The sequence below is a fragment of the Perca fluviatilis genome, chromosome 6 (assembly GCF_010015445.1).
Source record: "Perca fluviatilis chromosome 6, GENO_Pfluv_1.0, whole genome shotgun sequence".
In the NCBI taxonomy this organism is placed as follows: Eukaryota; Metazoa; Chordata; class Actinopteri; order Perciformes; family Percidae; genus Perca; species Perca fluviatilis.
Genome location: NC_053117.1, coordinates 1,471,014 through 1,485,301, shown reverse-complemented (window position 1 = coordinate 1,485,301; position 14,288 = coordinate 1,471,014). Strand labels below are relative to the sequence as shown.

The following is a 14,288-nucleotide window of genomic DNA, read 5'->3' as shown; positions in this document are numbered from 1 at the left end:
AACACTAATCTGCCTGATCTCCACCTCAAAGTCAATCACTTCTCCACATGCAAATAAACATATTCAGTCCTCTTTCAAACCAAAGCCACTATCAAACACTTGTTTGATCAGCAGAGGGCCTGCGAGGCAGTTCATTATGCATTTGAAAACAAGTGCCCTGCCCCCACCTTGCGGGGAGAGAACTCATTGTTGCCAGGTTTTTATGTAATTACTCTCAACTTCAGCAGAAACAACTGAGGTGTGTGTGTGTGTGTGTGTGTGTGTGTGTGTGTGTGTGTGTGTGTGTTATGCGTGCTGTTAGCATGGCTTGTTACTGCAGATTGATCATATATACTGTACTCTTATATTGCCCTAGATTCTTTGCTGTGTAGATCAATTCAGAACATGAAGCCCACCCACACCTCCTTCAACCATAATCCTCAGAACTCTGGATTTATGTACCAGAAGAACTTGAGGGATGAAAGTGTGCTTTCATTGCATTCTCTGATAACATTTTGGTCTGCAAAACTTGCAGCTCTCTCTGTAAAGTTGTTTTTTTCCTTCAATAACCCTCTTACTCCAAGTTACTTCTTCAGCAGGAAAACGGTTTCATTTGTCATGATGCACCAACTATTTTCTTATTCTCCGATACAGCCAAAGGAGGCAGAACTCTCCAAAAAGGCTTCAGATCTACAATGTAGAGCAGCTGTCTGATAAGAGAAGTGCAAAGAATCAGTATGGGTCTACAGTGGTGGAATGTAAAGTACATTTACTCAAGTACTGTACTTAAGTACAAATTTGAGGTACTTGTACTTTACTTGAGTTTTTCTTTTCATGCCACTTTCTACTTCTACTTCTACTTCTACTTCTACTCCTATTTCAGAGAGAAATATTGTACTTTTTACTCCACTACATTCATCCGACAGCTTTAGGTACTAGTTACTTTTATTTTTGCACACAAAACACATACAAATACGATGTTTTATTATAAATTAAACTACCCAACACTATATAGGCTTACAAGTACAGCTGAAATGATTAACCGATTAAACGCTTAAATGGCGTTTTTCCATTACACGGTACCTGCTCGACTCACCTCGCCTCTACTCGCCTTTTTTGGTTTTCCATTACAAAAAAAAGTACCAAAAAAAAGTTCCAAGCGAGCTGAGGCGATACCAAAAGGTGACGTGAAAACCTGCAGACTCCTGATTGGTCAGAGAGAATCGTCACTAATCACTGCGTCATCATTGCTAGCGACAGACGGGGGTGTCCTGAACAAACCCGCAGTTTTTAAACAGTTTAGTCAGCCGTGTTTTTTTTGCTGCTTCCAGCTTCATTTGAAACAAAATGTGTCTTCTGGGTGTGGCAACAACAACACGCCTTCGACGTTCTATGTGTGTGTCGCGTTAGGTCACGGCAGTTTCCTGCGGCGGCGCTATGACGACCAGCCGCGCTCGCCTCACGCATGAGGCGGTACTAAATCTGCAATGGAAAAAGGAGGACGGGGCACTGCGGCTGAGTCGAGTCGAGCGGAGCCGAGCCGAAGCTGCTACTAGCAGTGGGTAAACGCCATTAGTTGAATGACAGAAAGTGTTGGAGCCATTTCATTGGCAATCAGCGTGTGACGCTGGGGGTGGAAAGGTTTATTTAAATGTGGCCTAATTGTTTCAGCTGTGTTGCGCACAGCAAGGTCACAGTTTTTTTTGACCGTGGTTACGTGTATGATAACGTGGTAAGATTAAATTTTGAATTAATTTTGATCGTTTCCAGTTTCTAAACTGGATTTTTTTCTGCATTGATTACTTTGACTTACTATATACTACTTTAAGTACATTTTCGACAATACTTACATACTTTTACTTAAGTAACATTTCCATTATCTGAATACTACTTCCACCACTGTGGGTCTAGCCTTGCGCATTAGGAGCATACATGTTGGAAGAAACACACCCACCCCTGAGCACCAGCCAAATTCCTTTGTCTGTATGTTGTGTGTGTGTGTGTGTGTGTGTGTCATGTATGAGTCTGTGACATTTAGAGGCTAAGCACTGCTTTCCAAACAGACAGGTCTGAACTAGTAAACAGGTGCTGCTGGAGCAGCTGAGGATGAGGACATGGGGCGTTTCCACCGAGCCTGATCAAAGACAAGCTGTCTCAGCCGCCAGTCATCCCGGCGACTTGATTTATGTCACTGTGTCAGAGAACTTTATGACTGTTTGCAAAAGCAACAGACAAAGTTAAGGTACACAGGTTCCTCCAACCACCTTGCATACAAAAAGGTCTTTTAATGTAATTGTTGGAATTGTTGGGGCTTTGTAAATTATAGAGTGTGGTCTAGACCTACTCTATCTGTAAAGTGTCTCGAGATAACTCGTGTTATGATTTGATACTATAAATAAAATTGAATTGAATGGAATTCCTGCTACTGTCAGACTTTACAATCAGCACTGCTCCCAGTAGACCACATGGACAAAACACACACATACCCGGACTGATAAACCGCGCAATAATAGTCTGACTGTGCAATACAGTAAATACATTTGACTTTTTTTATTCTCTTTACTCATATTTATTTAATGTTTGTTTCTCTTTAGAGTGTCTTGTACTTTCCCCCCTATCCCTTGCTGCTGCAACCGTGTGAATTTCCCCGTTGTGGGAATCCTGAATAACACGGCATGGAGAAGAAGGTGTAGTCATTTATTGATACAGAAGCATTCATGTTTTGGACTGGGGGGGTGATGTGTCCTCGCAGCTTTCCCTCTGAACTGGAATCAGCCTTTGACATTGCAGAGGAGGCTTAATTGTTCTGTCTGTTTGTAATACTGCTCGGTTCCGCCAAAGACACTTGACATCAGCTCAATTACAGAGTGTGGAAAGCCGAAAATCCTGGCTCGCCGGCGAACCAGTCAGATTAAATTAAATCAAGTAATTATCAAATGGTTTGACGCCGTCACTGATAAACAAGCAGAGGCTCCTTTTTGTCAACAAATCATAAGCCAATGGCGACACCGCTATATCTCCTGCATGGCATGAAAGAATGAGAGACAGGAAGTGGATGAGTGTGGGGTGACGTATGACGACATGTAGGTCGGAGATTCATCAGCTTTAGTCACATAGTTGTGGCGTGATTTCCCCGCTTTGTCAAATAAAAGCTGTCATCGTGTTTAATGATCAGCAGCAGCAGACCAAAGATGATTCAAATTGAAAAGCTGTGATCTGATGTTATAAGATCTATACTTTTAAAGGCCTAAATCCAGCGATACATACAGTTGAGTCAGACTTTTCCACACACACAAAAAAAACTTTCTTGCCAGCAATACTTTGCCCTTGCTCTGAGCAGGATTTTTTATTTTTTTTTCCCCTTTGAAGAAAGGAGAAGAAGCAAAGTGAAGCCTGCTTGGCTGAAGAAGCCCTGGAGGAGGGTGGTAACTGTCATTTATATTTACAGCCTTCCCAGACACCTCGGGGGCTGTTATCCAGGTGGCCTCTGTTGAAGCTCTCAGAAGCACTCGCACCTTTTTCGCAACTCAGAGTATCAATAGACACTGGCTGACTTTGATTCAGCCACATAGAGGTTGTGAGTCATGTGCTTTTGACTGTTTAAACCGGTTGGGTTGACGCTGGAACTTGAATGCCCTCTGGGATAAAGCATTACTACACTTTTGAAACTTTATTAAACCGGAGAGGACTCTCTACCAGAGGTTTTAAACTCTCAATAAAAGATTTGAAAGTGAAGCACAAAAAGGCAGAAAAGGCCTTATACTCCAAAACTTTTTTACATTAATTAAAAAGCATCAAGTTTATGCCTATTATGCTTACTCATCTATCAATATTCATGTACGTGGTTCTGTCTTGACATATGTGTACATGCAGGCAGTGACTTCAAGTATCCATGTTTTCATGTTGCTCTGTCAGCACTGTCAATGCAAAAACAATTGCCATAGCTTAGAGTCAAGACTAGACTTGTGGCTCTCAGAGCACGTACCTTAAAATTGTTGACGGCGTGAAGATCGTTTAACACACCAAACGTCTCACGATACCGCACAACGTATTCAGTTTGCTCACGCTTTCAGAAAGCCGCTTCAGTCAATATGTAACTACTTCAAATCCGGGCCAGATGTGTCTTTAGAAATGTCACTATGCTTTGCTGATAAGAAGAGAAGAGATGACAGATATTTTGTATTTTTGGTTTGCAGCGATCCTCTTTTCAAAGTCAAACCCTTCAAACGGTCTAATCCTGTCCTGAATGAGCGCTGGATTATTGTATAACCCCTTCATTGATACGCAGCGACACACGCAACACAGCTAGAGAGAGAGAGAGAGAGAGAGAGAGAGAGGGAGGGGAAGAGAGGGGACTAAAAAAAGTTGTATAACCACTTCAGCTGGGGTTGAAGAACTATACAAAGGGTTATATAATAATCCAGCATAAGAGCAGTGAGGAATCTAAAAAAATAAATAAAAAATCATTAACAGGTTATCAAAACCCTGATGTAAACCACAGCTATAACGGTGGACATTTTGGTCAAATAAACACAACTGTGAAGATGCTAATTTGTCTATGGGATGACACCAGCACTTTCCCTTTTCATCTCGATGAATAATGGCTGTAATTGTGCACTGTTTCAAGATTCAATTTTCTCTTCAAACAGTACGTACTCCAAATGCAAAAAAAAATAAAGCCACTGCATCAAACCTGTGAATAAAATGTGATTTTATATTAAAAATGAACTCAACTAAACCTCAAACTATATGCAAAGTTACTTTGTTGCCTGAATATAAACAGCAAACGGAAGGCCATGTACAATCCTTTAACTTCATATTTCTTTGCTTTAAGTTGTCTTTGATGCAGCCACCAGAGAGACAAACATTAATGTCCCATTTTTTCCTTATGAACATTTAAAAACTGGAATAGAGATGCTGCTATTTATGCTTTCTGTGTGTGTTGACTTAAGCACCAACATGTCAAGCATGGTTACATCCTTTTTGTACAAGTGTTTTGCCAAAGCAAGAGATATACAGTGTACGTACAGAACAACATTTATGAGCTGATCTGAACATCAATCCGTTATTACTATTGTAAAAATGTCTCTTTTTGTCACCTTTTGGTCACCTAAACAATGCTGTCTCTGTTAATTATATTTAAAGCTATTCTGAATCAGCCAAACGTATCGTTTGAACCCAGCTCTGACATACCATCACATTAACAAATGATGGTGAATGATTTCGATTTTCATGATGTATTAAAATGACGGCTGCAAACTGAACTTCGTACAATAGCGAGAAGGCACAAGTGCTGCAATAGTAAAATTGATAAGACAAAACCAGCTTTATGCGGCTGTATGAGAATGAGAGGGAAGAACAACACGGTTGCAAAACACAATTCAGGCTTTTTACGACATTCAAAACTAGAACGTTTTATTAATTTTTCTATAAAATCTGATGTTTTTAGAAATATATACAAATGTCCCCTTGTGCTATAAAACAGCAAAGGAAAAAAGAGAGGAAAACAAACGTTTTACAACGTAAACGTGTACAAATAACTTCTCAATAACGAGTGCTTGATTCATTTATGGCATGGATTTGCCTCCCAATGGGCAGTTCGGAAGGTCTTGAGCGCTTTTAAACAGCTGCTCTCACTCCAGTTCAAACATATATATGACACTGCCTCCATTTCCATTAAAAAGCCTCGAAGCACAACACTCATCTCCTGAACCAATTTTCTCCATTGTCTGTGGTGTCCTTTCATTGTCTGTAATCTGTCACTAACAGTACAAGTGTTTTTTGCCTGTAAGGAAAACATCTATTGCACATTATTCAAGTGACCCCGTGGCACATCCAAATGGTTTATTCCACTCTTTTTGTCTGGGGGACAATACGATTTTTTTTCTCTCTACCAAGTTCCTCAGTTGGATAAGTGAATCCAGGAGTAGCAGATTTTTTTTTCCTCTCAAACAAAGGCAGCTCTATTTGCATGAGATGGCTCAAGACACACACACACACAAAAAAAACACGTTGCATTATCGTCAACGCAGTTTGCATAAATAAAACATGAACTTTGATATTTTTTTTGATGGCACTCTGATTACAAAGTCTCATTAAGTAAGGGCTTTAACAAGTATGTTTTGGGTTTATACTAAAAAGAGCCAGCTCATACACATGTTGGAGGGGGCCGTGTAGGCTCATATTTAGTACTGTGCCCTTTGAGAGATGGGTGAGGTTTGATGTAAGGCCTGCTGCTGGTAAACACACTGGCAGCCTTCCTCCTCGTCCTCTTCTTCAGCTTCCTGCTGAACACGTTCTGCCATGACTGCAGTGTCTTTGAGGTCCAGATCCACATGCCGCTAGTGATGCCCACCACCAGCAACATGAAAATCTTCACCATGAAGATCTCAACAGCCGGGATGGAAGTCTTCATGACGCACTCGTCTGACTCCGGCCTGCTGCTGTCCACGCACTTCTGCTCCGCTGCCAGGACGCGCCAGTAGTCCATGTTGAGCCTCTCGTAGAAATAGCAGGCGATGACGCAGGTGGCCGGGACAGTGTAGAGCACGGAGAAGACCCCGATTCGAACCATCAACTTCTCGAGCTTGTCCGTGTTCTCACCCTCTGTTTTCATTATCTTACGAATGTGGAAGAGGGCCACGAAGCCAGACAGCAGGAAGGAAGTGCCGATAATAAGGTAGCAGGAGAGAGGAATGAGCACAAAGCCCGTGAGAGCTTTGACGTCCATGCTGCCCACGTAGCAGACGCCCGTCAGCTCGTCCCCGGCCACCTTCCTCATCACCAGGATCATGATGGTCTTCACAGCCGGGATGGCCCACGCCGCCAGGTGGAAGTAGCTGCTGTTGGCCTCAATGGCCTCGTGACCCCACTTCTTCCCCGCAGCCAGGAACCATGTGAGGGTCAGGATAACCCACCAGAGGGAGCTGGCCATGCCAAAATAATACAGAATGAGAAACACAATGGTGCAGCCGGTGCTCTCCAGACCCTCCTGGATAATATACTGCACCCCATTGTCTCGGTCACAGGCTATTCTGTCAGCTCCCACAAAAAGTCTGATGAGGTAGCCCACCGAGTAAACACAGTAGGACATGGAGAGAAAAATAATCGGCCTCTCGGGGTATTTGAACCGCTGCGGGTCTATGAGGAAAGTGAGCACGGTGAAGGCGCTGGAGACAAAGCAGAGGATGGACCAGATGGCTATCCACACCAGAGAGAACTGCTTGTCTCCCCGACTCCAGTATACGTCCACTTTGGGGTAGCATTTTGGGGCACAGGACTCACTTTTCTCCACAAAGTGAAACTTGCCAGGATTGCTGCACGTCTGCCTGCTGCTGCCGCTGTCCTTAGGATGCAGGTCCTGTCCGTTTAGAGGCCGCTGGGGCCTGAAATCTGGAGGCTGGGTGTGGGAGACTTTAGGAGGCTCGTCTGAGCCGTTGTTGGGCGCCTCCATGCAGAGGTTGTTTGGGTCGTTTTTGGTCGGCAGCCGGGAGCAGTCCAGAGAGTCCGGCCAGGGGAAGTTAAATTGTTCCAAGATGGGAGAGCATTTCAGCTTGACCTGCTCACACATGACCCTACACGCTGGGATGGGGTTGGACACCTGCTCCGTGCACATGGGAGCGTACAGTGAACACAGGAAAAATTTGAGGTGACTGTGGCATCCAAACTGTATCAGCGTGGCGAACTCCTGCAGCTTTATCGCTGCCTCCTTTTGGTCATCGTGGCCCATAAGATTTGGCATGCGTGTCATATTGTAGCCAATGTCCTTACACTGGGGGATGCTGATGTGTTGACATCTCCCCTCTCCGGACCAGTCGGGGTCTATTGAGCTAATGGCTGAACCCCCACCACTCCACAGGACCAGCAGCACGTAGATGAGGCTCGGTTTAACAGTTGAACGCATTCTCCCTTTCATGATTTAAAGAAAAAAAAAAACTAAACGGGCCAAATGTTTCACCGCTACCACAACACACGTTTTTTCTCATTCAAAAAGTCAGTGATGAAACCCGGCTGGTGTTTGTGCGTCAGATCAATATGGACAACAACAACAAAAAAACTTACAGAACTATCTGCTGCAAGACCATCGTTTCCTCATTTTAGGCTCGCAGAGTTTAATAAAAACATAAACCCCGCAGTGGTCCGAACACGTTTTCTCGCTGGAAGTCGGGTGCGTTCACGTCCATGCTTTCAAGCCTTCTCAGTTTGTAGCTGTTAAGTGTTGGAGCTACTTTCAGCCTCTCTTTTTTTTTTTTTTTTTTTTTTTTTTTTCTCTCTTGCACCGTGCAGTTCAGTCTACTGGGAGTAAAAGAGAGTGCTAATGTGTTCCGATTCTTTCCAAAAACTCTCACTCATCCGTCCCCACGTTTTATGTCACTTTTTTTGTTTTTTTTTCCAACCCCGGAGACTGTCTGTGCAGCGGAGCGATTTCAGTCCTTGTGCGACAACTTGGGAAACGCAACAAAATGAATTGTCCTCCTGTTTGTCCTGTTTTTATGGCTGCGGGAATGGCTGCTCACAAGGCACCTGAAACAACGAATCAGTCAGCAAAATAAGTCAAATAAATATCCTCGGTGATAACAAGAAATGCGTCCCAAGAAATTGCAGGAATTTTGCTCCTCCCGTCAGCAGGCGGTTGATGGTTTGGTGGCAGCGCTCGTCTGAGAGCTGGTCGGAGCCTCCGTCCCGGTCTAACCTGCCAAAAGATCCGCCTTCAAAGACAGCTGCTTTGCATAAGAAAGATGACACTGACACGCGGATTATTTTCAAATCGTGCGGAACAGCTTGTTCATTACAGCAGTTTCAAAGGGCTCGCAGCAAACTTCCCTTCTCTCTGTTTGTTTGTGCTCAACCGCAAACTTCAACTTTTGGTACAACCGGACGCATTTATTTTTATTATTTTTAAAAAAATTTTTTATGAGAATCCCCAAAATGTTGCGTAATACGGCTCACAGGCGCACCAAAACCAGAGCTTTGGTTACAACTGATTTTAACGGTCTGCATATGTGATGTGACTTCAGGGCAAGTTTAGAAAAACAAACAAACATATGTTTCCATCTTCCATTGCTTTCCCTTGTGAAATAAGTTTTAGAATGCATCTCACCTCCCCTAAAATAGCATGTAGGCTATAGCACACAGCACACATTCACTTTTTACTGCTGCAATCTGCAGTTACACAACATTTTCTATATATTTTTATTATAGTTCTGGTCCAGTGCCACCTCTGATTTTGCATTAAGCCAAATATAATCCAGATGTTTACTTAAACTAAGGAAATGCTTTAAACAATGAGATAATCCATAAAAACACTAATTTCATAGTGTCTCTTCTGCACAGGAAGACATTACTAAACAAACATGGGTCTAAGAACAGAGATGATGCTGTTCGACATAAAGTAACAATATATCTGTGTGTGTGTGTGTGTGTGTGTGTGTGTGTGTGTGTGTGTGTGTGTGTGTGTGTGTGTGTGTGTGTGTGTGTGTGAATGATGAGTTTTGCTTCTTGTGTGTTTGTGTAGCCTGTTCTCTTTCCATGTTCCATGGTGGAGAGGAGGCCGTGTGACTCAGGCTCCATTTGTTTGGCAACACCTGGAAGCTGCTCGACATCCTCCTGGACCCATCTTATTCATACTGTATATTATGTACACACTGCGTATCATTTTGTCATATGGATACGTCTATGTTGTAATTGTATTAAATTGGTCTATTCTGTACACATGCCATATATTGCATGCCTGTCCGTCTTGGGAGAGGGATCCCACCTCAGTTGCTCTTTCTGAGGTTTCTTCCATTTAGTTTTCCCTTTAAAGGTTTTTGGGGGGAGTTTTTTTAACTTATCTGAAGTGAGGGTCGAAAAGGAAAGAGGATGTCATGTGCTGTATAGATTGTAAAGCCACCTGAGGCAAATTTGTCATTTGTTACATTGGGCTATATAAATAATATTGACTTGATCTGATACCACAATAAGTAAAAAAAATACTGTGTTACACGTAAAAATTGCACACAAAATGAAAAAGTACAGGAATATTAATAGCATATTATTCTTAAAGTATAAAAAGTATAGTATTATGCAGAATTCCACCCTTCAGAGTATTACATTATGCTATGTTGTGTTATTGGAATTCTGTTTCTTGCGTTAACATGTAAGCAGCATTTTCATGTTGCAGCTTGTCAAGTCGAGGTGGAACTGATTCATATATATATATTTTTTAATAGTTTACTCTATAAAAATGCGCCATGTTTTATTTGTTGATACATGTTTTGTATGTAAAATCTGAACTGGCAAAGTGGCCTGTATCAGCCATCAAATAAATGTAGTGGGCTAAAGAGTAAAATTCCCCCCTTGAAATATAGTACAAAGTAGCACAAAATGGAAATATTCACGTAAAGTACAGTACTTGAGTAAATGTAGTTACTTTGACATCTCCCTGTATACTGACTGGAATCACCCATAGTGATTTTTTGGTGTAGAAAAACTGAAAAATAATGATCAGAGACCATAGTGTTCAATATCATGCACGCAAAATGAATGCTGATCAGTTTAAGATGACAGTGATTGCATGCATGATTTCCCCTTTAAATAATAATATATTGCTGATACACGGCATTTCATGTAATGTATACACGCAGAAGCAGATGGGTTTACCACATCTTCTCACTCAATTCAGTTCAACTGAGTATGCTTTATTCATTGCTCGATGCGAGTTTGCAAACAATATTCACACACATAACATAAGAAGAGAAGATAATGGATATAAAAAGTAAAAAAAAAAGAAGACTATATTCTGTTGACTAAGAGAGAGTTGGCTGTCTGTATGAAATCATTCTTGAACGCACAAGGAACCACTCGTTGAGAAAGCGTCTAAAAAGCTGTTGATAAAAGCACATCCCATTTTAGGATCCGTTTAGAATTTAGTTTAGTGTGATCTGACCAATGTTCAATAACACCTTGCGGTCATATCCTGTCATTTTCAATAAAGGACGTAGTCCAGCAAATAAATAAGAAGGTGAAATTCCTTTTACAAATGCCAGCCTCAAGTGTTGACATTGTCAAGCCCAGAGAAGTTTGCATTAGTAGCTCAGATACTGCTTAGCCTCTCTCACAGTGACATCTGTATGCGCACCAGATGTGGACAATTTTAGTACTTTCACCATTTTTCTTGGATGTTTATTTCTTTAGTTGTGTCACACTTTGAGAGCCATACATGAACTGTCACAACAGCCTACAATGTCTTACTTTTTTGGACCATATGACTGATTTTGAATCAGCTCTGAGTGACATCACAAATGCAACCTTAAATGCAACCGTATTTACATATTTATTTTACAGTCTTGGGAGTTTAATGGGAATTTTCAATCGCAGACACCTCTTTATATGCAATCTGTAAACCCTTTATTATAATCACTGATTCTAATAAAAGACTTTCACTCCAAAGTGAATGTCTAGCTGGCCTTACAGACACATTACAGTAAAAAGCTGTTTCATTCTTCACATCTTAATAAGCTCAAGTGTCTGTGGCACTGTGCTGCAGAGAATATTTTTGGGTGTGATTTACCATGTTGTGTAAGCTTGGTGATGAAACCTTCTCAGAGGAAGATGTTTTTAATTAATAAAATGAAGTAATTAATGATATTACTCAACAGCATTCATAAAGCAATGGGTCCAATCAGTGATGATTGTTCTCCCGCTGAGAAGAAAGGCACAAACAAACCGCCACCGTTGGTTGAACCGGGATAATTCACTTCAGCTTCCCCTCGAGAAAACTTTATTTTGAGCTCATTTGTTATGATTGCGCAGTGAATCAGTGGTTACTAATAAAGTGGAGTTGTTTTTTGTTTTTTTTTGCATTTTCACCAAGCGCTGCTTTCGTGAAACGAATGGTGAAATGACCGTCTCCCCATGAGTATGGATGTATTACACTTACTATATACTGTATGCGTTAGCCCTGTCCAGCAGATATCCTGTCTCTTGCATGGGATAGGCTCCAGCCCCCTGTGACCCTGGACAGGATAAGTGCTTTAGAAAATGAATGAATGGATGTGCTTTTATTAGCCTATTAAAGCGAAACAATTCCTGTAGAGAGCCGGGCCTGCATAAGACACAGCACAAAAGTCACAGTGTGTCATAAAATAAACCGCATACAACACATCGACACAGACCGCTGCAATAAACGGCGCACGTAAACCCTGATGGTGCATTGTTGTTACAGTGAGTAACAACAATGCAACTCCATCTTGGTTTTATATTGCGTCGGTCTGTTCGTGGAGGAGCTGGGTGGCGTGACAGAAGAACAGGTTATGAGGCCTTTTACCTTTTTTTTTATGTGTGTGAGATCCTCCAGACCTCACTCACATTACCTTGTAAAAAGTTTGTGGCGGTAAGATTTTGGCCGTGGTCTTCATCGGGGTGAAATACTGATCACAAGTAAACAGGGGGGCTTTTAGTAAGTTTTTACAAGAGTCACCAAAGTGCTTTTAGAAGTATTTCCGAAATGTGTTTGGACAAGATGAGAAACCTGGCACCAGCGTGCCTAAATGGTTTAAGCACAGCATATCTCAGTGGTGGCATTTCAGCTGTTAGCGCTCAGTGTGTGGAGCAGAAGCATAAATATAGGGTATGAGTACACTTATGAACACAATACCCTCCTCCTATGCAGCACATGTGCTTCTCAGATTCCACGTATCCAGCTGTTAACGTTTGAAGGGGCTTGGTCCGAAAAAATATCTCACATTCATCACTTCATTTCAAAATGGCAAATGCTAATATCTTCCCAGTTTGTAAGCAATGCTTTTAGCTGCCATGCTTACATTTTCCTGACGGATACCTAACCCAGTCTCATGGCAGTACGTCAAATGGTCACGTTATTTTAATCTATAGATACATGTTCACAGGGACGTTTTTGTCGTTTGTTTCGTGGTGGCCAGTAAACTAATGTATTTAAATGGGAAGCATATGTCCCAGCACGTCTACGGTAGCGAGTAGTAGCCTATTAAATGCCGAAAATCCGCGTAAGGAGGTTGGTTGGGGTGGTGAATGGGTCAAACAATTCCGGACTTTACCCAGGAGGCCGGGGATCACGTCCCGTGTGTGGCGTTTTGTTTCCCCGTTAACCGTCCCGTTATTGTCGCGTGTTCCCCGCGTCCGTCTCCCGGCGTGTGAGGCGTCCTCCCCCAGGGTGTGGCGTTTGCTTTCCCCGTTAATCTCCGTATAGACCATTTCGTGCTGGCCACCACAAAACAAAACAAACAAAAATGTCCCTGTGAACACGTATCAATAGATTAAAAATAATGTGACCATTACACAAACTGCCGTGAGACCGTGTTGGCATACCATACTGTTAACCTGGCAGTAATTTTGTGTTGTGTTAAAATCAGTTCAGTGGCAAATTCAGAATGATATGCAAAGCATTTTTCTTTGTCAAACAACAACAACAAAAAAAAGCCCAGATGTAGTAGCAGGCTGCATGTGACATATTCTGACCCCTCATAAAGACAAGGGCAACAGCTGACATGCGTGCTCTGTCCCTCCCTCTTCACTAGAGCTTTATCATGTAGCTGATGTGTAGAGGAAGAACAAAAAGACACAAAAAGTGTAGGAGAAGAAAAAAAAGACATGACCGCTTTAATGTGAAGAAGAATAATGTTAATAGCAATGTGTTTCCAGAGCCAGGGCCAGTTCTGCTCTCCATTGACTGATCGTTCAGCTTTTAGGAAACCCTGTCTGGCATATTTCAAAGCAAATATCTGCCCTTATTATCGCTGTCTTTGGTGTAATGAAGCCGACGAGATAATACTGTCACACAGTCTAATAAGAAGACACAGTCTACTGGTTTGTTGTAATTCATCGCCTTTGTTCTGTTCTCGCTCCTGTCTTTTCCTCCTGCCTCCCACTCCTTCATGATTGTTTTGGTCATGATGATATGTCTTTGAAAATGAGAAGAAAAGGGGAGGAATCAGGCCTGTTCAGTCTTTAGCATCTGTAGCCTCAGCAGCTACCGTCTCTTTTATAATTTTTTTTTCTCTCTCTGTCTACCACCCCGTTTCATATACAGCCCCCTTCTATAGCTAATTTCTACTCACACAAGTGCATAACACACACACACACACACACACACACACACACACACACACACACACACACACACACACACACACACACACACACACACACACACACACACACACACACACACACATATACTTTCACACACACAGCAACTTTATCTCATCTTTGCAACCACAACAGTACGATGAAGAAAAAGCAGCGCAGCTCCATCTCTGAGAAATCAGCAACTGTGAGATAATTCTGTAACT

General features: G+C 42.1%; 1 protein-coding gene across 1 annotated transcript; it reads right to left on the bottom strand.

Moving 5' to 3' along the window:
• Nucleotides 1–4,675: 4,675 nt before the first annotated feature.
• fzd10 (frizzled class receptor 10) lies at nucleotides 4,676–8,214 on the bottom strand. Its single transcript, XM_039804486.1, has one exon. It carries the CDS (start codon nucleotides 7,892–7,894, stop codon nucleotides 6,128–6,130), a length of 1,767 nt encoding a protein of 588 aa, XP_039660420.1. The 5' UTR covers nucleotides 7,895–8,214; the 3' UTR covers nucleotides 4,676–6,127.
• Between the last annotated feature and the right edge of the window lie 6,074 nt (nucleotides 8,215–14,288).

Bases quoted from the DNA above. Each gene is read 5' to 3' on its own strand.
- fzd10 (XM_039804486.1), bottom strand. From the start codon at position 7,894: ATGAAAGGGAGAATGCGTTCAACTGTTAAACCGAGCCTCATCTACGTG.